This window comes from Uranotaenia lowii, chromosome 2 (assembly GCF_029784155.1).
Source record: "Uranotaenia lowii strain MFRU-FL chromosome 2, ASM2978415v1, whole genome shotgun sequence".
Lineage (NCBI taxonomy): Eukaryota > Metazoa > Arthropoda > Insecta > Diptera > Culicidae > Uranotaenia > Uranotaenia lowii.
The window spans coordinates 206,740,995-206,764,800 of NC_073692.1; the positions used below are offsets into that span (position 1 = coordinate 206,740,995).

Sequence of the window (23,806 nt, forward strand, 5' to 3'; positions counted from 1 at the left end):
ACCGAGCCTGCTAAAGGTTTTCGTGCGAATTTATAAATTTTCTAAAGAAAATTTTCCGCTGCACAATTTTGTCGAAGACCGTAACTTTGTATTTTGTTAGCCAAAAAAGTTATTTGGTGTTGAAAGGGGGTATGTCTTTTCGCATTGAAAAATAATAAATTCAATTGACATCACTGCTGGGTGCCTAGCGAAGTATTGAATGACTACTTTTCATGCAATACTTCGAGAGGCTCCAGCAGTGATGTCAATTGAATTTATTGTTTATCTATGGGAAAAACCCCTGTTAAACTGCTAATAACTTTTTTGCCTCATAAGATACGAAGTTACGGTCTTCGACAATTGTTTTTAGCGGAAAATTTCCTTTAAAGAATTTATAAATCAGCAAAAAAAAACCATCAGCTGGCTCGGTTCCACAGAAGAAACAAAAATAGTGTTGATTTTTTAGTACAAAATATTTAACTTTTCCATATATAACATCAAATTTTCAGTTTGCTTTCCGCCTTCGTCGGTATCGGACGGTTTTTTCTTTCTCTCGATATTGAGACTAAAGGCAAATGATAAGTTTTTTTCTAAGTGGTGTTAGACTACCGATTTGCTCGCGATGAGCCCATCGCCCGGGGATTATCCCGGTAGGACTGTTCCGGAATGGTTAGACCGCCAGAACCTACACGGTCGACTGTACTATCTTATCCTGAAAGCTGCGGAAGGACACGAGCTGCCCAAAAATCCCTTTGTGATATCTCGATTTATCGCGGATCATGTTGGGACTATTGAAGGAGGTTTTGTTGAGCGCAAGAATAACTGGTACGTGTTGAAAGTAAGGAATAAGGACCAAATAAGGCTGCTTGCTAAATTAACCCATATGAGTGGTACCCCGATTTTTATTGGGCGTCATCCTCATTTAAACCAAAGAAAATTTGTAGTAACTTGTAGAGAAGTGGATGGTATGAAAAATGAGGAATTACAAACCGAATTAGCACCACAAAAAATCATAGACGTTAGACGTATCACCAAAAAAACAGCTTCAGGGATCGTAGACACACCTACACTGATACTAACAATAAACAGCACAATTATTCCAGAGTTTATTAACTTCGGTTTACTAAGAGTTCGTACCCGTCCATACTACTCACAACCCCTGCTCTGTCGTCAATGCTTAAAATATGGTCATCCAAAAAATAAATGCCAACAAAAGACACGTACTTGTAAAAAATGCTCCAAGATCCACGAGAACGAAGAAGAAAACTGTACTTCTTCAAGCTATTGCCACAATTGCAAAGGAAATCATGGTCCTATCGACAGATGTTGCCCTTTGTGGGTAGCTGAAACGGCAGCGATAAAAATAAGCACCGACCAAAATGTACCTATTGCCACAGCCCGACGAATGATCCAAACCAACAGCAGCAGCACGAGCTACGCGCAAGTAGCTAAACAGAACGTTGTCCAGCCGAATGATAAAACAACACCCCGAACCGAAAATCTACCACCGCAACAATCGAACCAACAGCAGCAACAACGAGAAGAAAACCAACAGCAGATCAGTCAACAGAAACGCACGAGGATAGAAAACACCGCATCACATCAACGACCATCAGCCGAAGCTCCAAAGGCAACTCAAAATTTGGAGCTCGAATCGCCCCCCAGGAAACGAAACCCCGCCTTGCCTCAGCCCTCAACTCATGTACCTTCAACTCGTGAAGGTGCACTTGATGTTGAGCTTAACACTGAACCCAATTCTATCCCTCCAGGAGGAGCTCGAGCAACTCGCAGTCGATCACGAATCGACATCAAAAAGTGATTTTGTTCTTCCTACCCTTCCCCAATCCCCTTACCCTTTCCTTGTACTCCTCATTTAATATTAAGTGGAAACCCTCGGCACAAAAATACTGTAAAAGTAAACGGCCTTAATAAATACATATTTGAAGAATAAAAAAAAAAAAAAAACATCAAATTTACTCATGTAAACTTTACATAAAAATTCTGCAAAAAATCACCAAGACGAAGCTTTTTAGACCACAGGGTATGAGAAATTCAAAAATAACCCCAAATCGACTCAGTCTATTGCATCATTGTCTGACACTAAAAAAATCTATTTCCTAACTGGCTGAAACTTGGAAAAGTAGATAAAAACGTTTAAAAATGCATTTTAAATTATTTTTTTTGCCGAATGCTGACAATCAGTCACTTTAGGGGTATAATGAGAATCCTCCTAGGGCAGTATAAGCATAAGCACCATTAATCGGGGTACGATGAGCATTTTCTGCCTTAGAATCTAGCAGCCAACTGAATTATAGAGCTACAGCTTGATCTGTTTCATCTGACGATTTGGCCTATTGGTTAGGTGTCGGAGAGATATTCAGAGGACTCGAGTTTGAATCCTGATTCCTGGTCGAGGTTAATTTTTTTTCTTGTACCATTCACGATCGTTGCATTTTACACTAAACGTGAGTCGTATATCCTTCAAACAAAGCAATAACAAAACAATGTATATCTGTTTGTAGAATACAAACAATTCACATTCACTCATACATTATGTTTCTGGTGCTTTGTTTGGCGGATGAATTGAAAAATCGATCACGAATGATAAATGAAAAAAAAATCGTCTCAGCCAGGAATTGAACTCGAGTCTTCTGATTACCTCTCCAACCAATAGGCTTGGGCTAAAGCGTCAGACGTAAACTAAATAGTCAAGCTGTAGCTCTATAATTCAATTGAATTTATCGAGTTGAATTCGCTCCCAGATTCTACGGCAGGAAATGCTCATCGTGCCCCGATTAATGGTATTCTGTTCGCCCCAAGTCAACAAGTTAAATTTAAAACGGCTTTTAAAGTTGATGATAGTGATTTTTTTTAAATATTTCTGTTAAGATGATAAGGAGTTTTCTTTTTTTGCTGAAAAAAATAATGCTCTAGGAACTGCAGAACTGTTTCTCGTGTAAATTTATTTAAGAAATACTTATTTCATTAGATAAGTTCGCCCCGGGTGCTCGTTATGTCCTCATCTTCTCTACTGGTATAGGAAAATTGAAAAGATGTTAAACCAAAATAAATGGCCTCCCAGTTCACAAAATTTGACTTCTTTGAACTAATTCAGAGTGAAAAAGGGGAAATTATAGGGATATTATGTTCATGAGTAAAGACCCGAGAAAAATGGAAATTTCATTTAAAAAAATTGAATTTGGAACTCAACGCACACATATTGTGCCCTGCAGTGAATGTAAAATAAAGTTTTTAAACTAAATAAACTTTTCAAAACAGTGAAGTTTTAATACGTTCAGTCTTGGTAGTTAACTTTTATAGCGGTAATTAACTAAATATTTTGCACTTTTTTTACGAATATCTGGAAAAAATGGGAAAAATAGACCTTTAAACCTGAATGAAGACTTAAAAAGAATTTAAAAAAAAATCTAAATGCTGCGACTTGAAAGTTCTGATACGAATTCATACGTTGAAATCTTTTCGATTGAACTCACATCTCGAAAACTTAGTGTTCAGCTTAACATCTATCTTCAAACATTTCAGCGTCAGCTTCCTACAGCTATTTAAACGCCACAAAAAATGTACATCTTATAACTGGAATTATTATACACTAGTCCAGAATTGATGATGTTCAAATCTGCATCAGGAGCTCATTTTTTTCAGAAAAAATACGTTGTGCTGAAACGAAACTTAAAAAAAGTTAGCAGAAATCTAACTAACATATTTTAACTTGGGGACTCATTTTGAAGAATCCGACAAAAATATCGAGTTAGTTTAGTGAAAAAATGAATGTTTATAGAACGTTTAACGAGAAACATGAATTCTGTTATTCATCCTAACTCGGTCAACTAATTTTCTGAAAAGCTATTTTTTACAAAGATCTTATGATCAAAGGTTGTTTTCAAATAAATTGAGCAATGAGATTTTTTTTGACGTGCTTTTACTTATTTTCAGCTGTTTTCAATTTGAAATCGTACTGGTTGAGGTGAAAATTGTATAGGTACAAGAATCACACAACATTCATTAAAATTCAAAAATAATCAGAACCATACTCCAAGTTCTCATTTGATTGATAAAATACTTAAAAACAAAATTCTAAAAAAATCAAATTTCTTTGTGTTATATGTACTGACACACTACAAATTGTCAAAAACTACCAAAACATAAGTTAAAATATCTAACCTCAAATTTCTGACAAACGACATAACCTCGAAGTACTTATCTTATTCGGTTTCGAAAATATTTTCTTCTTATTTACCTCAATTTTAACTTTTGAGAATCGGGAATTGTCCCATGCGGGAAAATCCCTGAAACAAGATAATAAAATAGGATGCCATCATTTTATTTAGTTAATTGATAAACGCACAGAAAGCAGAATGTGTAACAAGATATCATGTGTTTGTGTGATTCCTGTATACATTTTGAACTTGAGCCAGTAGGATTTCAAATTAAAAAATCGAATAAAAACATGCATTTTGGAAATAGAATTGAAAATTCAGACTTACATTATCTTGATCGTTGATGTTGTCGAGAATAAACGATTACAGAATACCTAAACTAGTCACATACGAAACTTTATGATATAGTATTTGGTACGAAATGTCCAAGAAAGTAGTTGCATGCCAACTGAATTTCCTCAAAAAGCTCATAAAAGGTGCAGGATAGAGTTATCATTCCACATCAAACATAGAGGATAAACATAAAATGTGTGCTTTTGTAACTTTGTGTTAAGTTGCCATGAGTCAACTTGGTGCTTTCAGGTTTTATCAAATGCAGCGTCCAATTGAATTTGCCATCAGACACAAAAATACTGATTTTTTGAAATTTTCGCTTTAAATTTAGTTTAATTTATTTTAATTTTTTCGTTGAGGCGCGCAAATGTTTTGATGCTATTTCGTATATATTTCACCAGAAATCTGAGGTTGCAAGAAGTTTCATGCTAAGACATATTAAAAATGAAAATAAAAATATTTTTAAAATAATTTAAATGCAATCTTCACCAATCACCAAATGCTTGGGAGAGTAAGTGATAACACGAGAAAAAAACGGAACAGAAAGCTCCCACAGCAGAGTATCTATCAAATTTCACAGCTCCCACAGTAAAATTCCTATCAGATTCCTTGACGTAATTTTAAAAGAGCTGTGGATAGTCTTAAGAGAGCACTGAAAGGTTTCTTAAGGCTATGTCTATAAGGTAGAATAAAACTATTATGTTGGATGTTTTATTATAGCGTATAGAATTAGCTTTAAAAGAGTTAACAAAACAGGGCCTTTTTGGCCGTATGTTAGCTTTAAAGTAGTTGTGCTAATAGCGTAGAATGCGCTTTGGCTCATAAAGGTGCTTTAGGAAATAGTCTTAAGCGAACTGTGAAGGTTGGAATGAAACTTTTAGGGAAGAATGACATCAAAATGTTAAATTCCCAGAAAAAAAAAATGGAATGAAACTTAAATTGTTACTTGGGTTACGAAACCTTATGATATAGTATTTGGTACGAAATGTAAAAAAAAAGTAGCTGCATGCCAACTAAATTTCATCAAAATGCTCATAAAGTGGTGTAGGATTGAGATATTCCACATCAAATATAGAGGATAAACATAAAATATGTGCTTGTGTAACTTTGTGTTAAGTTTCCATTAGTCATTTTGGTGCTTTGAGGATTTTACCTGCATGCAGTCTCCATTTTAATTGGCCATCTTACACAAAAATACTGATTTTTAGAAATTTTCACTTAAAATTAAAAAAAAACGTGATAGAACTGCAATTTTTGTTTACATTTCAATAGCGTTTTTCTCGATTGCAAGCTTTTTCACAAGGGACAATCTTGCTTGGAACGGCAGAACTAGCAAAATTTGGCATTACTTTGCTATCCGCGTATGAAAATTTCCCTCTTTCTCATGTCAATCAAAATGAAAGCAAATTTGACTATCCAAGTATTTGGTAAAATTTGGTATGATTTTTCCTTGAATGCCTACTCGGGAGTAGATTGAAATTTCAGGTCACGAAATCTGATAAAAAGTGAAAAATTATAAGATGGTAATTTTAACGTTTGATTTTTCTGGTATTTTGAGCCTCTTGAGCTTATTCATCTATGTAAAGTTTTAATTACTGATTAGCAAAGCCATAAGATTGAAGAAAACAAACTTACTAGCGAAACGGCTTCTGGTTGATTCAGGAAATCTTCTCAATACGTTAAATCTCTAAACACTCCTTGGAAATCAATCTGACTAATTAATCCTTTTTTTTGCAGACCTGTGACAAACCTCCTCCACTGGACAAGCTAAACTGCTACCGGGACGATGGCAAAGATGGACTGAAATTCTACACCGACCCCAACTACTTCTTCGAGCTGTGGAGGCAAGAAATGCTGAAAGACACCGAGCGTGTAATGCACGATCGCGGCAAGAAGGTGCACAAACCCCGTGGAGCGGAAGGAACCGAAGGAGGAGGGCGCCAAAAGAAACGGCCACGTGCCCCACACAATACCCGAGAAAAACAACGACAACGAGCCATTGGCCATGGGGAAACGTTGATGCCGAACAATGTGATCTATCGCACACCACAGGCAATCGCACAAGCACAAGAGGAAGCAATCTACAACAGCACCATGGGCGGCAATATTATCTACGATCCAAGAAACTCCGGCCCGCCGAGACCGAACTCGATCGAGCTGCGAAGAAGTTACCCTCCGGAAACGGTAGATGGCGGCTATGCTCCTCCATCGCCTCACTATCAGCAACAACAGCAGATGGGACAACCGAACAATTACCAGCAACAACAGATGTACGATGAGTACAACGGACAGCCGCTCTATGGTGCCAACTCAAGCCAAATGTCCCAGGAAAGCCTGTACGCTCCGGGAACTCCCTCAAGGACCAAATCGCGGCCCTCGCAACCTCCACCAGCTCCTCCGTCAACTGGCAGTGGCAACGGAACACCAAATGCCTCGAACGCCAACACCCCAACCCGTGGCCGAAGTATGTCCACTGGTCGGGACAATCTACCACCTCCACCGCCAATTCCGGAAGGACTCCAGTCGCCACCCAACATTCCAAACGGTGGGGCGAACGTTGCCGCCAAATTGTTGAATCGAGCAAACTCTCGATCAGGCTCCCCTCAGCTCGGTGCCAATGGTCAACCCACGCAGCCGCCGATGAACACCGGTGGAGGACAGATGGGTGTGGTCCAGCAACACGCGCAAGCCATGATCGACCAAAACCAACTAGCCCTGGCCCAACTAAACCAACAGATCAACAACCTAAACCATCTGAACATGCAGCTAAACCAGTTGTCGGTCAACGATTTACCCCCGCCACCACCAATTCCCGAACAGGTAAGTGAATCAGTTTCGTTAATCCCGTGAACCCACAGGGAAACCAACTAAAGAGCAACAGCTTTCCTACAGGATAATGGAATTTTCCTTCGCTCCCCAACTGCACAGGGAAACTTAGTCGGGCTTCGCTTACGATAAGCCCCCATTTTTCCGAAAAGCAACTAGTGCTAGGCTTGAGTTTGTAACGTTTTTCGGTTTCAAGGAAGGGTAAGATTGTGCGTGTTTTCCCCCGGTGGGTAACTAATCCCGATGTCTTATGGGTGCAACAACATGCATATTGTGTATGTTGTTTCTTCTAAGTTCGATTGAAATTTGAGAACTTCACCCTCGTTTGCCTGTTGCATTTGCTCGTGACTAAAATTATTTGACATTGTGGTTATCTAATTAGCTCCGGTTTCCGGTTATTTTCCCTTGTTGGATTTTTTTTTCTGTTTTGTTGTTGCATAAATCAATCGTTATGAAAAGTTTAACGAAATTCATTCCTTAATAATCCACCCCTAGTGTTAACGTGAAGTTTTTTTTTACTTTCTTTCGAGCTTTCAGCTCCTCATCGATAAGGAATTTCTGACCAAGCAGCTGTTCGATTTCTTCTAATGTTTGCATATGTTATATCGTGCTAGATTGTGTGGAAGTGGAGTTTTCTATAAACGGTATCGTAGTTGAGGATGCAGTCATCTTTAAAGGTAGAAGCGAACTTTTGTTTACTGGTTCGGATGAGATGTTAGCTACCTGTGAACAACGTTTCATGACTGTTTTGCGGACTTCCGTTTGGCTTATCTTTCAAGCTTCACTTGATTTTTCCTTAACTGTTGAAGGAAGCTTACTTGTACCGGTCCAGGAGGGTCCAGGGGGTGGGAGAAACGTCAATGAGTACTGTGGATTCTCAGCTCTATGTACTTTAGCCAAACTATTTAAATTGGTGAAATTCGATCCCATTTTCAGGTTCTGTAAGCATAACTTGAAAAACGTGCGTTTGGCAGGTTTAAAATTCAAAACTCGGCTTATCGATTTCTACCGTTTTCTGCATTCAGTGTTTAAACTAAATCCAGGGTTGCTAGCGAACCGGGAAAACCGGGAAAAACTTTGGAATTTCATCGCGTCACCGGGAAACCGGGAGACAGGGAAAAAAGCGGGAATTTCAGCACCTCACCGTGAAAATGGTCATACTTAAATTTGTTTCACTGAATTTAAAAAATATTTTCAAAATAATTCCTAAATTTAAGAGCAGTTTTTGACAGTCTCAATATAGATTTATCTCATAAACGCTTATTTTCATTCATTAGTAAACAAACGAAGTTTTAATCGTATTTTTATCTAATTACGGAGCAATATTTGATTCTCAGCGTGTGCTATACTTACAAGCAAAACTCAAATGTTATTAATTTAATAATGAAACTATTCGACAAAACTAAACACAAAACTAACTGTAGTCGAAAGTCGATCAATGAGAGTCCAAAGGACTAAACATTTTTTTTTCTCGTTTAAAGTAGAGGTTTCTAACCAAACCAGATTCTTTTTTATAGAGGATCAGCAACATATAAAAGCATTAAAGTGATCTTGAAATGCAACTATGATAAAAATCCACTGATTTATAAGAAACCAGTTGATGCATCAGTTCGAAGTTTTCTCGAGTGATTTTCAATATGGAACTGTGGATATTTGCATTTTGGTAACCCAATATTCTTTAGGTTTCAAAACTTCAATACAATCCTGGTATTTTATCTTATTTCCTTGGTCTAGTCAGGAAAAGGACTCTAGCTTATAGTGGTTTTAAACTGCCACTTGATTAGGTTTTGTGCTTTAAAAACCTCGGAATTTGGTGTTTTCTCTCACTTATAGAGGTTTATCCCTTATCCAGGTTCGACTGTACCAGTTTAGTTTTAATAAATTTGTGCAAAGAGCAAATAATTTGACAGCGTAAGACGTTTTCAAGCAGAGTTACACCTTTTTTTACCAGAAAAAATGATTTTTCAATGTGGTTGTTGTTGTGCATTTCGTTTGAATTAGCCTGAGGAACGAAGCATTTTAACGCAAGTGTTTAGTGTTTAATTCTTCCTACGTTAAACTTTTGCTTAAAGTTTCCTATGTCTTATGTAAAAATTGTATCGAAAAAAGCTCCTGTCGAAATCCAAGTTCATGTTTGATTCAAGGTCTTTAACCTTATACAAAATGATAGCTTACATTCAAACGATTGAATTTCTGACCTGTCTTATACACGATTTTCAATATTTTCATCTTTAATTCAAATGACTAGAACACTACTTCAGTTATTCATTGTTTTGTATTGGATTCGTTAGATTCGTTTAAAAAAATGATGAAATCTGTCAATTTGATCCGAAAAGCCTACGTGTTTAAAGTAGCCAAAGTATTTGTCATGATTTCTAACCGGTTAACAAGTTTTAGGATATAATTTTTAACATTGTATTTTTTATTCATCATGATTTTTTTTTATTAAGAACCTAGTATAATAAATGGGCAAATCATCATTTACAACCGGGAAAAAACCGGAGAAAAACCGGGAAAAACTTTGGAATTTCAAAACGAAAAATCGCTAGCAACCCTGTAAATCGTATTTCACAAATTAACGATGGCTCTGTCTCCCGTCGCAAAGGAACGACTGGGCGTCGTATTCGAAATCGTCAAAACCACCTTCCATTGAGGATTCATCCCGGGAGTTTTGTACCTTGGGTTCCGGAAAGGATCCGAAGCGAGAATGCCTCCCCTGTCCGTGATGAGTTTGTTTTGGCAATAAGCTGTTTAGAAGCATAACTTCACCGATGTTCAGCACAGATTTATGTTCAAAAGCCTCCGGACAATTTTAGAAGCACAAAAATTTTAGTGTCAAATCTTTAATTATTGTCGATTTGTCTGCTGCATTCAACAAGCTAAATCATGAAATTACCGGTCGATCTGTACTTGGCTGAGTTCGCAGTTACTAAACCGGACATCAATTGATAAGGAGACTCCTCTGGTAGTTCTCAGTCTCTTCCGATATGCCTTAAGGAAGCCATCTAGGACCGATTAATTTCTTAATCTATTTCAACGATGTGCTCTCACTCCTCGACGGCCCTCTCGGTCTCTTGACATCGTAAAAAGAATTTAACATTTGGTCTGACCACCTCGCTCGTTCGATTCCTACAGGATTCCTAGCGAACACATGTTTTGCGACTGTCCTGCTTTCTAACAACATATGTCTGCATAGTGAGTTCGCCATAGAGTCGCGCGAGCTAGTAGTTCATCCTTTGCCTCCACATTCCGTTTTCCAACACGCCTACCCGTCACAATCACCTCCGAATAGTTTCTACGCTTGCTCTTGCTGAAGGAAAGATCGTAGCAGAGTGCGTTAGACCTTTTAAGCTCGTGTTTCGACCATTGATTCGGCTCCTGCTCCGTTCGTTAAGGCAGTTCAACATCATCCAGCTTTACTGGTTTCGCTCGAGGTCACTGGATTGCATGCTTCTTTCAAAAAATCAGCACCTCTCTATCTCGACTTCAAGAAAACGGATTTCAAGGCTATCTTCCATATCCTGGTCACCATCGACTAGGAATCTGAACTCGATCTATTGAATTCCAATGCTGCGGCCGAAAGCTTTTCGCATATCTTAAATCTATCGACCGCCACGTGCTAAAGCGAGCGACTGCCGGGAATTTTCGGACTCTCTGGTTTACGAAAGAGCTGCGTCGCTCAAATCCTCCCAAACTAACGATGCTTATCGAAGACTGAACTCCGTTTATAAAAAAGTCAGTAAGCGTTGTTACCAAAATTATCTTTTCCGAGTACAACCTAACCTCAAGTCCAACCCAAAATCGTTCTGGAAGCATGTCAAAAGTCAGCAGAATGAACCTGGTATTCCAACTCAAATGTTTCTGGATGGCAACACTGCGAACTCTGATTGCGGAATCAGTGCTCTTTTTGCTTAAAAATTCTCGAGTACCTGTGCTACTGCTTCAAATCCCCAGAACATGTGGAGATTGCTGTTAGGAATGTTTCGCCACTCGGCTTCTGCATGAGCACGATTGTAGGGTGCGGTCATATCTAAAGCAGCGGCAAAGCTCAAAAACTCCCTCTCAACTGGCTCGGACGGTATACCATCTACCTTTTTAAAACGATTAAAGCCTGTTTTACTGACTCCTGTGAGACTCATCTTCAAAGCTTCTCTTGACAGAGCCACCTACCCTTCACTGTGGAAGGAAACTTATCAACAACCATAGAGGAATTTCTGCTTTATGTGCAATCTCCGAACTATTCGAATTAGTCGTCATAGATCCGATTTTCTTGTACTGTTAGCCAAATTTTTTAATCGATCAGTACAGTTTTATGCCCAAACGCTCCACGACAACTAACCTGTTGACCTTCACCTCCTATGTACACGAAAGTTTTGCTGCTAAGTCTCAAACTGACTCTATTTATACCGATTTGTCAGCAGCGATTGATAAGGTGAACCACGATATCGCCATTGGTAAGCTTGGACGCTTAGGATTCTGCGGACCTTTACTTGGCTGGTTCCGCAGTTACTTAACTGGACGTAAATTGACAGTTCGCACTGGACACACTCTCTCCAGCCAGTTCTCTGCCTCCTCCGGTGTGCCCCAAGGGAGTCACCCAGGACCGATCATCTTCTTAATCTATTTTAACGATGTGCTCTCACTTCTAGACGGCTCGAAATTTCGTTATGCTGATGATCTTAAACTGTTCTACACCATAAACGGTTAGGACGACATTGATTTTCTGCTAAACCAGTTCAATCTTTTTGCACAATGGTACGACATCAACTGCCTGCCTCTGAATCACAGTAAATGTTCAGTCATCAGTTTCTCTCGAAGGCGGCAGCCTTTTTGCGCGGAGAACTTTTTACGAGATGAGTCTATTGCGCGGGTGGACCACATCAATGATTCGGGCGTAATACTTGGCCGTAAGCTGGAATTCAAAACACATGAACTAGGTCGTCGATAAAGCTTCTAGAAGCTTCGGATTTTTATTTCAAGTGGCCAAGGAATTCAAGGACGTGTACTGCCAAGAGCCTGTATTGTAGCATAATTCGAACCATCCTCGAATACGAATCAGCTACCACCAGAACGATAACACGCTATCCAGAGGCGCTTTTTGCGTTATATCCTCAGACACCTTAACTGGCAAGACCCGTTCCAAATGCCAAACTATGGACATCGCTGACGTCTCATAGACATGGATACTCTTCAAGCCCGAAGAAATGCAACACGGGCTTCTTTCGTCGCCGATCTACTGACATCGCGAATCGATAGTCCTACGCTACTGGAAGTTATTCCTCTTAATGTGAGACCCCATGGACTGAGAAACCAGGATCTTCAACTGTATGTTCCCATCCGATAGAACAACTATGGAGCCAATAGTGCATTCATCGGTGTTTAAAAACGTTCTACCGCTTTTCCGAGCTCTTCGACTTTGACGTTTTCCGAAGAAAATTATAAGAATATCAAGAAATCGCTAGTTAGATGTAAATGTTGTGTACCTTTAACTTTTTTTTTTTTATAGGAAAAACCTGGGGGAGGAAGACTGATTAAAAAAAGAAAAAAATCTTTCAAACGTCAAATTTCTCTCATCAATCTACTGACCAGTGCGGAGGTTTAATATTTTACTTTCTTATTTAGTGATTTTAATCGAACTTGTTTGATGCTGAAAAGCACTTGTTTTGTATAAAACAATGATTTAATTAGGTTTTGTTTTGCTCTGGAAAATTCTTGCATGATATGGCGTATTAAGTCGCTCAAATTTCGTCAAAGTTTTGAAGCTGATAAATAAAAACGGTTTGATTTATTGTTGTTCTAAAAATTTAGCTAAATCTAAATTTAGCACCCAAACAACCGAGTTAAATGACTCGCAACACGAAACTGATCATCTTAAGTTAAAATTTGAACGATTACAAATCTTTTCAACAATTGCTGGCTTTTTGCTGAACAGTAAAAAAACGATGCAGAAAACGATGCAGAAAATTTCAGTCTTCCTCCCCCAGGGAAAAACGAACTCAGACACATACAGGATCTCAATGAAACATGATGTTTCCTCCAAGAGATTCCTTTTTTCTTAACTCTAAGCGTACATCTTTCGAGGATATGATGGCTAGCATCTTACAAATGCTAAAACCACCAACCCACCGAAAGTGTACTTTGTATGCCGTGACCGGTGTTCGATCTCATACCCCCCGGCTTAGAAGACTTGAAGGCTATCCTCTACGCCACGGGCGGCGGCTTTAAATCATCATTTGGATCTATACTTGGTCTGTTGATTGAATAGACAAATAGACAAATAAGGTTCGCCACACGTATGATTCCGGCCTGGAAATCTGGTCTTAACATCCAGTGTAACCAGCAGAAGCTGAACAGTGTACAGAGGCGAATGAATTTGCGGGTTATCAGTGCATTCCGCAACGTTTCGTTGGAGGCTGCATGCGTTGTAGCGGGAGTCATGCCCATCTTGGTTTTGTTGGTGGAGGACTCCTATTGCTACGAAAATAGAGGCACGCAAAACGTGAGAACACGAGCCAGAGATAGCTCCATAGCCAACCTGCAGCAGCTGTGGGACAGCTCAGAAAGAGGAGTGTGGACCCATCGTTTGATCCCAAACATAAAGGAGTGGATGGAGAGGAAGCATGGCGAAGTGGATTTCTACATGACGCCCTTCCTGACTAGTCATGGATGCTTCATGAATTATCACCACAGGTTCGGACATACGGCCTCGCCGGTCTGCCTAACATTCGGTGACGTGGACGAGACACCCTTGCAAGTGGTATTCTATTGTCCAAGATTTAAAGAGGAACGTGCCAAAATATTCGCCGCCTGCAGACCAGAAACGACAGCGGACAACATGTTGCAGAAGATGTGTGATGACATCAACACATGGCAGGCAGTCAGTGATGGGCTTGCCCAGATAATGACTGCTTCGCAAAGGAGTTGGAGACTGACGCAAATTGCGATTGACGTAGGATAACGCAGGTTAACTTTACTAACTCATTTTAAATGATATGTGCTCACGTAAGAACCCAGCAAACATTTATGAAGGTATAACACAGGAACAACAGAATTATTCAAACCAATATACCAGATGAGAAGATTGTATTAAACTTACCAAAATAGCATATAGCTACAAAATTGGAGGCGATATATCTACAACCACCAGATTCCAACGATTCGATTTTCCCACAAAAAGCAAAATAAACGAAAAAAAATTTCCCCGACCGAGATTTGAACTCCAGACCTCCGAGTTGGCTGCCGGATATCTTACCACGATGCCAACTCATCATCTGATATGATTCACGCTATAGCTCTATGGGTGAGATTCTTTTTTTATGAGAGGAGACCGAAAAGAGTGTTAATTGAAGGACCGCCCATTTATCGTAAATTAGTTCACAGAAATCGTAAACGTTGAATTAGCATATTCTCAACGTTTTAGAGACATATATACGAATTGACTAAATTGCTATCCGATTCAGCTTTTTTTAGGCAAAGCTTGTCGTAAATGAATAATGGAAAATCACTCAATACCAACGTTTTTACGATGGTTATTGAAAATGTCTTAATATTCGATTTGGATTATCATTTTTATTACGATTTCATGTTAGCTGGGAACTTTTACTAGACACAAAAACACACGACGTATTACAGGACACGACACTTAACGTTCTTACTTAACGGAAAAAGGGTTTAAAATTACCTTTTTTGTCGACCGGTTTCGGGCTCGATGTTGCCCATCTACAGGACGATGTCCGACTGATTACTTGAAGACGGTTAACGTAACCAATTTCCTACACTGCTGATGTATTCGTCGAAAGGGTGTCGCATCATGCGAACTTTTGGTTGATCAGGTTGAAAAGTGGAGATATAATCGGCGGGTCATCTTCGTTCATCAACGGTTTCTCGGCCGTGCTGATGAACATAGACTCCCAAGCGTTAAGGTGTCCAGGTTTGCGTACGCATTTTTTAAATTTGACCTTTTCCCAGTCAATGGAATGGTCAAATTCTGTTGTGTGGGCGGCCACGCTCGATTCATTGATCCTTTTGTTTTCAACGGCATTCTTATGCTCTTTGAGCCGCACTTTAAATTTACGGCGGGTTTGGCCGATGTAAATCGATGGACAACTCTTACATGGAATTTCGTAAATTCCAGATCTTTCCTCTTCTGGAATCCTATCTTTGAGTGAAACTAGCCGATCCTTCAAAGTATTCCCACTTTTGTACGCAGTTTTGAATCCGTGTTGTAGAAGAATCTTACTTATTCCATTAGTTAGTTTCGTTAGTTTAGCCGGGATTGTGAACGGATATGACTACGAATTTGTTCGAAAAATCCTTCGCAAACACGCCCGAAAAAAGCATAGAAGTGATACAACTACCTTCAGACCGGAAAAAGAAGAATCTTACAGAGTTAGTCTACCATTTCATCCGAAACTAACTAATGGAATAAGTAAGATTCTTCTACAACACGGATTCAAAACTGCGTACAAAAGTGGGAATACTTTGAAGGATCGGCTAGTTTCACTCAAAGATAGGATTCCAGAAGAGGAAAGATCTGGAATTTACGAAATTCCATGTAAGAGTTATCCATCGATTTACATCGGCCAAACCCGCCGTAAATTTAAAGTGCGGCTCAAAGAGCATAAGAATGCCGTTGAAAACAAAAGGATCAATGAATCGAGCGTGGCCGCCCACACAACAGAATTTGACCATTCCATTGACTGGGAAAAGGTCAAATTTAAAAAATGCGTACGCAAACCTGGACACCTTAACGCTTGGGAGTCTATGTTCATCAGCACGGCCGAGAAACCGTTGATGAACGAAGATGACCCGCCGATTATATCTCCACTTTTCAACCTGATCAACCAAAAGTTCGCATGATGCGACACCCTTTCGACGAATACATCAGCAGTGTAGGAAATTGGTTACGTTAACCGTCTTCAAGTAATCAGTCGGACATCGTCCTGTAGATGGGCAACATCGAGCCCGAAACCGGTCGACAAAAAAGGTAATTTTAAACCCTTTTTCCGTTAAGTAAGAACGTTAAGTGTCGTGTCCTGTAATACGTCGTGTGTTTTTGTGTCTAACTTTACTAAGCTTAAAGAGTCCGAAGCTATGGAATGTACTACGCAAAACAATCAGCGTAGCTGATGGGACCACAACGTGAAGATTATCTTGGGCTGTCAGGATGATATTTAATTTAAATATGAACTTCTTGGCGAGTGTTGCATAAGTAACGCATATGCCTGAATTAAACACCCCCTGACGTAGTATTGCCTTTTAAATTGTGGTGTCACTCCTTCAACAATTTATTTCTACCCGTTTGACCTCTCTCCTGTTCGTTATCAGATCGCGTGGTTCGATACGTTCCATTGCTACTACCATTACATTGAAGCTGTTCATTGAGGTTTACGCACTCCTCTTGCTTAGTAACACTTCTCCACATCGTTATTTTTAACAGGGATGAGAATGTCATCCAAAAGACAGTCGCGATCGTGACAGTCGCATAACCTTTTTCAATGACATTCGAAAATGTCGCAATGACATTGACGGTCATCCAAAAAAATGTTAAACGACTGGAGAAAATGTCATTCAGTTTTGCAATGACAGTCGCTCAGAAAAATGTCATCGAATTATTCATCCCGATAACATTTTTGACTTGTGACAGTCGAAGAATCTGTTGGTCCTCTGACTGTCGGAATGACATGTTTGAATTTTGGATTCCGTGACTGTCATGGAAAATTTCAAAAAATGTCATGGTTTTGACAGTCATGTCGCAAGTTAAAATCTGATCATTTTGATTTTCCGGATTTCGGAACCGGCCAGATTGGCCAGCCCGCATGGCAAAGTCAGCAAGGAACCGTTTTGACTGTCGCGACATTAATTTTAATGACATTTCATCAAGATTCCTATGAATGTCATCGAAGCAACGACCGACTGTCATCAGCTTAGCGTAAATTTTTTTCCATGACTATCACAATAGGGCATTTGCACAGTGCATTACTATTAGTAAGCCGTTGGGCAAACAAAAGTGACAGCTTAATGCAAAATGAAAACGATTCGAAGGAAGAAAGTTAGTTTTCAAATTTATTTATGAAACCTATCGAGAGTTTTTCAATAAGCAGCACATTTTTAAGAAGCCAGTGCATTTGTTTATTTATTCGCAAATTTGTTTTCTGATTTCGAGTGAGGCGCTTTGAAAAAATTAAGATTCTGTGTAGGATACGACTGTTTCCTGAGGATACAGAGAAAATATTGCTTAACATCTTTATAAATTCCGAAACGAAAACACTTTGCTTCATCTTCCGGGTTTGAAATACTAAAAGACATACCTGAAAACGTGAACAAAAGATCTAGGGGAACCGTTGAATATACCTTTCAAACATAATAGTCATGTTTTTCCATTTAGTTCTGCTAGTTTCTGCTCTGCTACTCAATCAAATATTCACCGAATTGATTCAACTTGTTAGCCAATGATTCGAAATATGCTTATTGGCACTTTTTTAGAGAAAAGGCGCATTCATTTTAGTTTAAAACAACATTTTTGCTAAATTTTGCCTTTTCCGCATATAAAAACCATTGATGTGTGCCCAACAGACCTCTTGTATGTGTGTGTAGCAAAAGCCCTATCTCGATGCAAGTTTTGACATTCATCCCAAATGTTATTTGACATTTTCTCGAGGGAATTTCTTAGCGATGACATTCACAAAATCCAAAAAGGACATGACTGCGACAGTCGTTTTCGTACTGATGAATGTCGCTCTTGGCTTCAGAAAAATGTCAAATGACATTCGGACTGTTATCACCCCTGGTTTTCCAAGAGCTTCGACTATCTCCACTCACTCTCCAGCTCGTCGCCGTCGATCCTGACTTTTCATAACCGGAAAAGCGGGCCCGATCGGTTTTGGACTCGCAGGTCTTCGTATGCTTCGTCTGGAACTCGCGGTAGTTAGCCTCCATCGCCGCAAATGATCTACCAACTATACCCTTGTAATCGGCAAAGCAAATAAGTCGACTGTATCTGTTGCAAATCGTACATCGCATTTTGCCCACCGCTCGTCGAATAACACCTTCTACAGCCACTTTGAACATCATGCAGGATAGACCATAGCCTTGTCGAAACCCCCTGCGCGATTCGAATGAACTCAATATCAACCTGAAGTCTTCACACAATCCATGCATCGATGCCTTGATCAATCTGGTCAGCTTCCCGGGAAATGTCGTTCTCTTCCATAATTTTCCAAAGCTCACCACGGTCAATCGTGTTGTATATGGCTTTGAAGTCGATGAATAGATTATGCTTTGGGACTTGGCGTTTTGGAGGATTTGCCGTAGTGTGAAGATCTGGTTCGTCGTCGTTTCTGTACCCCTTAAGCTGATTACCTAAGCTATCAATGCCGAAAAAAAACACTCTGTGGTTTCCTGAGTAAATTAAGCGTTTAAATCCGCCACGAAAATATGTTCCTGGCTAGGATCTTTAAATTTAAGATTGCCGTCATTTATTCAACCGGAAACTCTTGTTGTTCAACACCTTGTAAAAAACCTATAAGATATCCAAGTTTGCTAGGGCAGGGTCGTAAGGCTGAGATACGAAAGATCTAGAGTCGTGTAACCATGTTGAGGCTGTATTCTGACTTAGGGTCGTGGTGAGGCGGAAATGGGAAAAGCCAATCTAACATTCATAACATCGAAGGCCGTAAGGTCCGGGTCATAAAGCTGAAGTTAGAAAAGCCAAGGTTTGTAAAGTTGAAAAGCCAATGGTCGAAAATTAATAGATCGCAGGGTCGACATTCGAAATATTGTGGGTTGGCAGGCCAAGAGTTTTAAGATTTATTGTTTTATTAGGTAGAGGGCTTTAACTCGAAGTCATTCCGTTCTCGTGTTTTAAGTGTGGGTCGTGAATGAAGTCTGATAAGATGATGGTCATAGGATCAAAGTTGTAAACTGAGGGTCGTAAGGCACAAATTCGCAAGGACGAGTGTCACAAGGTCGAGAGTCGTAATGTGAATGATCATTGAGCCGAAGTTCGAAAGTCCAAGAGTCGTTTGGAACGCCAAGGGTTATGAAATCGAGGTTTAAAAGCCGGGAGTCGTGAGGACAGAATATGTGTGATAATACACCCTCAATAAATAATTTGAATTTGTATTTATCATTCTTCTAGTTTTTAAACTGTGCTTTGTATCTACATCAGCTAATCATCGACGTTTATCTGTTTCTCCATAGCTTTCACCAAAGCAGTCTCCGCCGAACGTGGCCCCACCACCTCCTCCACCGCCGCCACCACTGCTAGATGGACCGCTTAGTCCCTCGAAGCCACCACAACAGCTTCCCAATGGCAACGTCATGCCCAACGGTAACCTCATCATGGGCCAGATGCATCAGCTAAAGAAGATTCCTCCCCAGGAGAAGATCGCTTACGAGGACCCCCGTTCGGACCTGATGAAGGCCATCCGGGATGGTGAGTTGTTAGAGGTCCCATAAACCTTAAACAGTCTATTAAACTTTGAAATTTTTTTAGGTATAAAACTACGCAAGGTGGAGCAGCGCAACGACGCCAAGGACAGTGACCGTACCATCGAGCGGTTGCACGATGTCGCCTCGATCCTGGCTCGACGGGTAGCTATCGAGCTGAGCGAATCGTCCGATTCCGAAAGTGATGACGATAGCGAGGGTTGGATGGAGAACGAAACGTCCGCATGACAACACGAGAATGCCGGCACCGGACAGGCCATTGCGGCCGGTGGCGGCAAAAAGAAGTAAACGTGGAGTCGAAAATGTGCAAAATTGAAACAAGAGGGAAAATCATGCAATCTGGTCACTTCCAAGATTTTTTGAAAAACGAAAATTTATGCTGAATGTTTTTAGACAGAGATATTCGGCGGTTCACTTCCTTTGTTCTGTTCATTTTTTTTCGGATATAGTTTGTTTAGGTATGAGATTCGATCAACGGTTAATCCGAATAAGTGTTGGCTATTGGTTTCACTCCAGCCTAGGAAAAAAACGAAGAGAGATATTAGCACAAACGGGTGCGTTGCATATAGGACAGAAAAAACACGACAGACGGTGGGAAGAGTGATATTAAAAACAGAAAAGAACACAGATGTATATTTTATTGTAATTATTAAGTTATTTATTAAAAGAGTAATAGAGCCCGGGGAAGAAAGAATAGGAAAAACGAATTACAAGCCTATAGCGAGCGAGCCTCTTTTTTTAGCTTTGATGATGATTTTGTACAGGTTGCACTTTTTTTAAATTGAATTCTAGGCCAGTCGTGTAATGTAAAGAAGATGATTGAAATTTCAAAAGCAAAATTTTTGAATATAATAGAAAAACAAATGGAAAAAATCAAAAACTTGTTGGTAGAGAAAAACAAAACCAATAATCATTAGATGACACACACAATTATCTAAACAAACAAACCGTAGTAATGAATCCATTAAGTCGTTGAAGGCAAACATGCAACCAAATAACTCCAGTGCCCTTTCGCTAACGACCAATGGCTGTACGTTTTTTTGGGTATTTATGAGTATGTAAGCAAAATTAATTAAACTATCACATTCAAATGAAATTCTTGGATTTTTCTACAATTATTTTGATTTTTTTTAAATATATCTTCCTCTCGGATTGTTCCTGCAGATAATTTTCGAAATTGCAAGTTATTGTTATCTTTTTAGCAGCATTGATCGTTAGCGAGTATTCATTCCCTATCAGCAAAGATTCCGTACTCTAGAATGTATTCAGACCAAAACAGCCAACAGCAGAATGTCTAAATTGTAAGCAAACACCATTGTTCTAAACATGAAAAGAACAAGCTAAAAATAACGAAAAAAAAATACCCCATTCGAAAAACCCCCACACGTGGTCAAAGACTCTAAAACTCACAAAGCAAAAAAAAAAAAATTCAAAAGTCTTGCTTTGCAAAAACACACAGCTTTTGAAAATAAAATGTAAAATAAAATGTCGCAACCATTTGGAATAGATGTTTATTTATAGTAGAAACAGCTCAAATTTTTGGCGAAGTAAAACAATGCTAGTTAGTGTTTTAGAAACGTTAGGATACTCACAGCGAAGAGAAGACAAGAAACGAACCTTTCTCTCCTCTTAACCGACTGTTTAAATTGGTTGGTAGTAAAATTGCAACTTCCCTATTGTCTCTATATCGAAAAAAAATCCCTTTAATAAACTTTACCGGTTTGTTAAATCCTTTCAATGATTTTATCGCATTGAACGATTTGATGAGCCAGTTGAGTTACCCATTAGCAGTGTGTCAGAATCTTAAGGTAAAAAGAAACCTATCGAAATTTAAACATCTTTGTGCTTTCTTCTTTTAAAGCTTAACTAAATTTGCAGCTTGCTTCTGTGCTCCATGAGAAAATAAAATAAAAAAGAAAACAATACAATTTTCAATTGCATCAAATGCTTTGATAAGAAAAATAAAATGAACATGATCATCATTGCTGAAAAGACTTATTAGAAATGGAACGGATAACATAAAAAGTACAGTTTAATAGCATATTCAACTCATCGACTCAAGAAAGAATTCACAATCGTTTTTTGGTTTCCGTTTTTGATTATAATATCCTATTGAAATCTTGTTAATGTGTAACGATAGCCAATTGCGTACCGGAGATTGTTTGTGACCGAAACTGAAATATTAAAAAAAACAACCAATAGCAAAACAAAACATGTAATCAAAGAGGAAAAGTCACATTTATGCTTAAACACACAATATCGTACTCACTCATAGATAGCCACTCTCTAGCAAGGATGATAAAACCAAATAGATTCATAAACGCCTAGCAGTGGAAGTTGAAAGTCGAAGAATTTGGAAACTCACCGAACGTTTGCTAGTACATAGCTAGAAAAGCTCACACAACAATGACGCATGACAGAGAAAAAGTGGAACAAATCTATTCCAACGCCAAAGCTAGGGAATCACCAGTTCCACAAACCATTACCACGACATGAATCAACAACTTAGATTCAATTAAAAAAGCTTCGATGCAACAACCACAATCGAATGAGAAGAAAATTAACATCGTAATCTTGACTAAAACTAAAACAGCAGAATGCCAATTCAAAGTTTTCGTCGGGTGGAACGTTCCCAATAAAAAATTATGTCCAGGTTATTTCCATATAACACAGAGAAAGAAAATGTGTTAAGTCATGGCTACGCGACGGTTGAATTGACTCAGTTGATTGGTATCATTTATTCTATTGTAGATTGTTTTAAACTTTTTCTCTAATTCTTATTATGAAAACATTTCCAAAGCTTAACGATTCAATTTGAACAGAACTCCTACTAAATTTGTTTGTTACTAAATTGTTTCAGCTTCACTTATTCAAAATGTGTATTGGCTCCTCCAAAAACTATCAACCCAAATGTCGACCAAACGAACCGTACGTATGCATGATCTTACCAGGGCCACAAGTTAGCATTATATTGTCGTTTGATTTTTGTTTATTTTATGTTATATACAATGATACTAGTAACGAATAAGTCAAACAGAGATACATATGTTTATATTGTTTTTTTTCCTTTTTTTTCATATAAGTATTTGCTTCTCCTTAGGCTACCCATTTCATCAAAATGCTATTCCAGTCGCAGATTAATGTTTATTTTTGTTTTATATGTTTATAGTTAATGATAAAAGAAAAGAAAAACAGAAAAAAGTCTAGAATTCAGATAACACACTATTTGAAGAAACCGATTTACAATTATTACTTTAATATTTGTTTGTATCATACACCCTAGCAAACTAAGGTAACAAACATTACATAATAAATAAAAGTTTGGCAAGCGCAGCGAGCGATTGCAGCAGAAAATAAGAAAAAAAACGGAATGAATACCAACCTGCTGTCACTTTCATATACATATAGATCTTACTAAGCGATGGTAAACGAATGGAATAATAACATTTAAAATTTATTAAAATAAAGTAAAACTTGAAAAAAAATCTTTGATCATGTTTTTCTGATCCGAAAACCCTTGATTTATTTTTTGCATTTTTTTTACGCAGAGGAAAACTTACTCTTGTCTGTTGATAACGTTGATAATTGCGACTTATTCTACTCTACTCGCTCGCGAGACTGCAGAGATGCTTAGAATTTTTGCTGTTTTGCAATCATCATCATTATTGCGTCACTTAACATCATCGGATGCGTCCTGAAAATGCTTGATCTAGTTTTGGAGTGACTTTGCTCTGATTGTTAAGAATAGTATTGTATTGTGAATTTTACTTAAATTAATGGTTGAGAATTTGTAGATTCTGCGAAGCATAAGGAAAAATTTATCGGAAAGAGGAACTTCCAATCTAATTTAACATATCAAATTATCAAAATTATCAATTTTCTTGGCTTTTTTCCCTCAAGGAAACAAATAAGTACAGCATAGAACTTCAAAGTTGAATAATGGTTCTGTGAAAAGCATTTTTTTTCTTTAAAGTAATAAATTTTTAAACTTTCTTATTTAGCATCACACTCCATTTTAGACCCTATTGACAATTTGCCTA

At 38.6% G+C, this 23,806-nt stretch overlaps 1 protein-coding gene and 1 pseudogene across 1 annotated transcript in view; both read left to right on the top strand.

Moving 5' to 3' along the window:
• Positions 1–23,226, top strand: part of LOC129744467 (actin-binding protein WASF2) — a 110,684-nt gene extending 87,458 nt beyond the window's left edge. Inside the window, exons 4-6 of the mRNA XM_055736989.1 lie at positions 6,228–7,310; positions 19,518–19,752; positions 19,813–23,226. Of these exons, the coding sequence (XP_055592964.1) occupies positions 6,228–7,310; positions 19,518–19,752; positions 19,813–19,994 (1,500 nt within the window). The 3' untranslated portion in view covers positions 19,995–23,226. The remainder of the gene's footprint in view (positions 1–6,227; positions 7,311–19,517; positions 19,753–19,812) is intronic.
• LOC129744468 (mitochondrial import receptor subunit TOM7 homolog) lies at positions 9,898–10,062 on the top strand (annotated as a pseudogene).
• Positions 23,227–23,806: the final 580 nt, after the last annotated feature.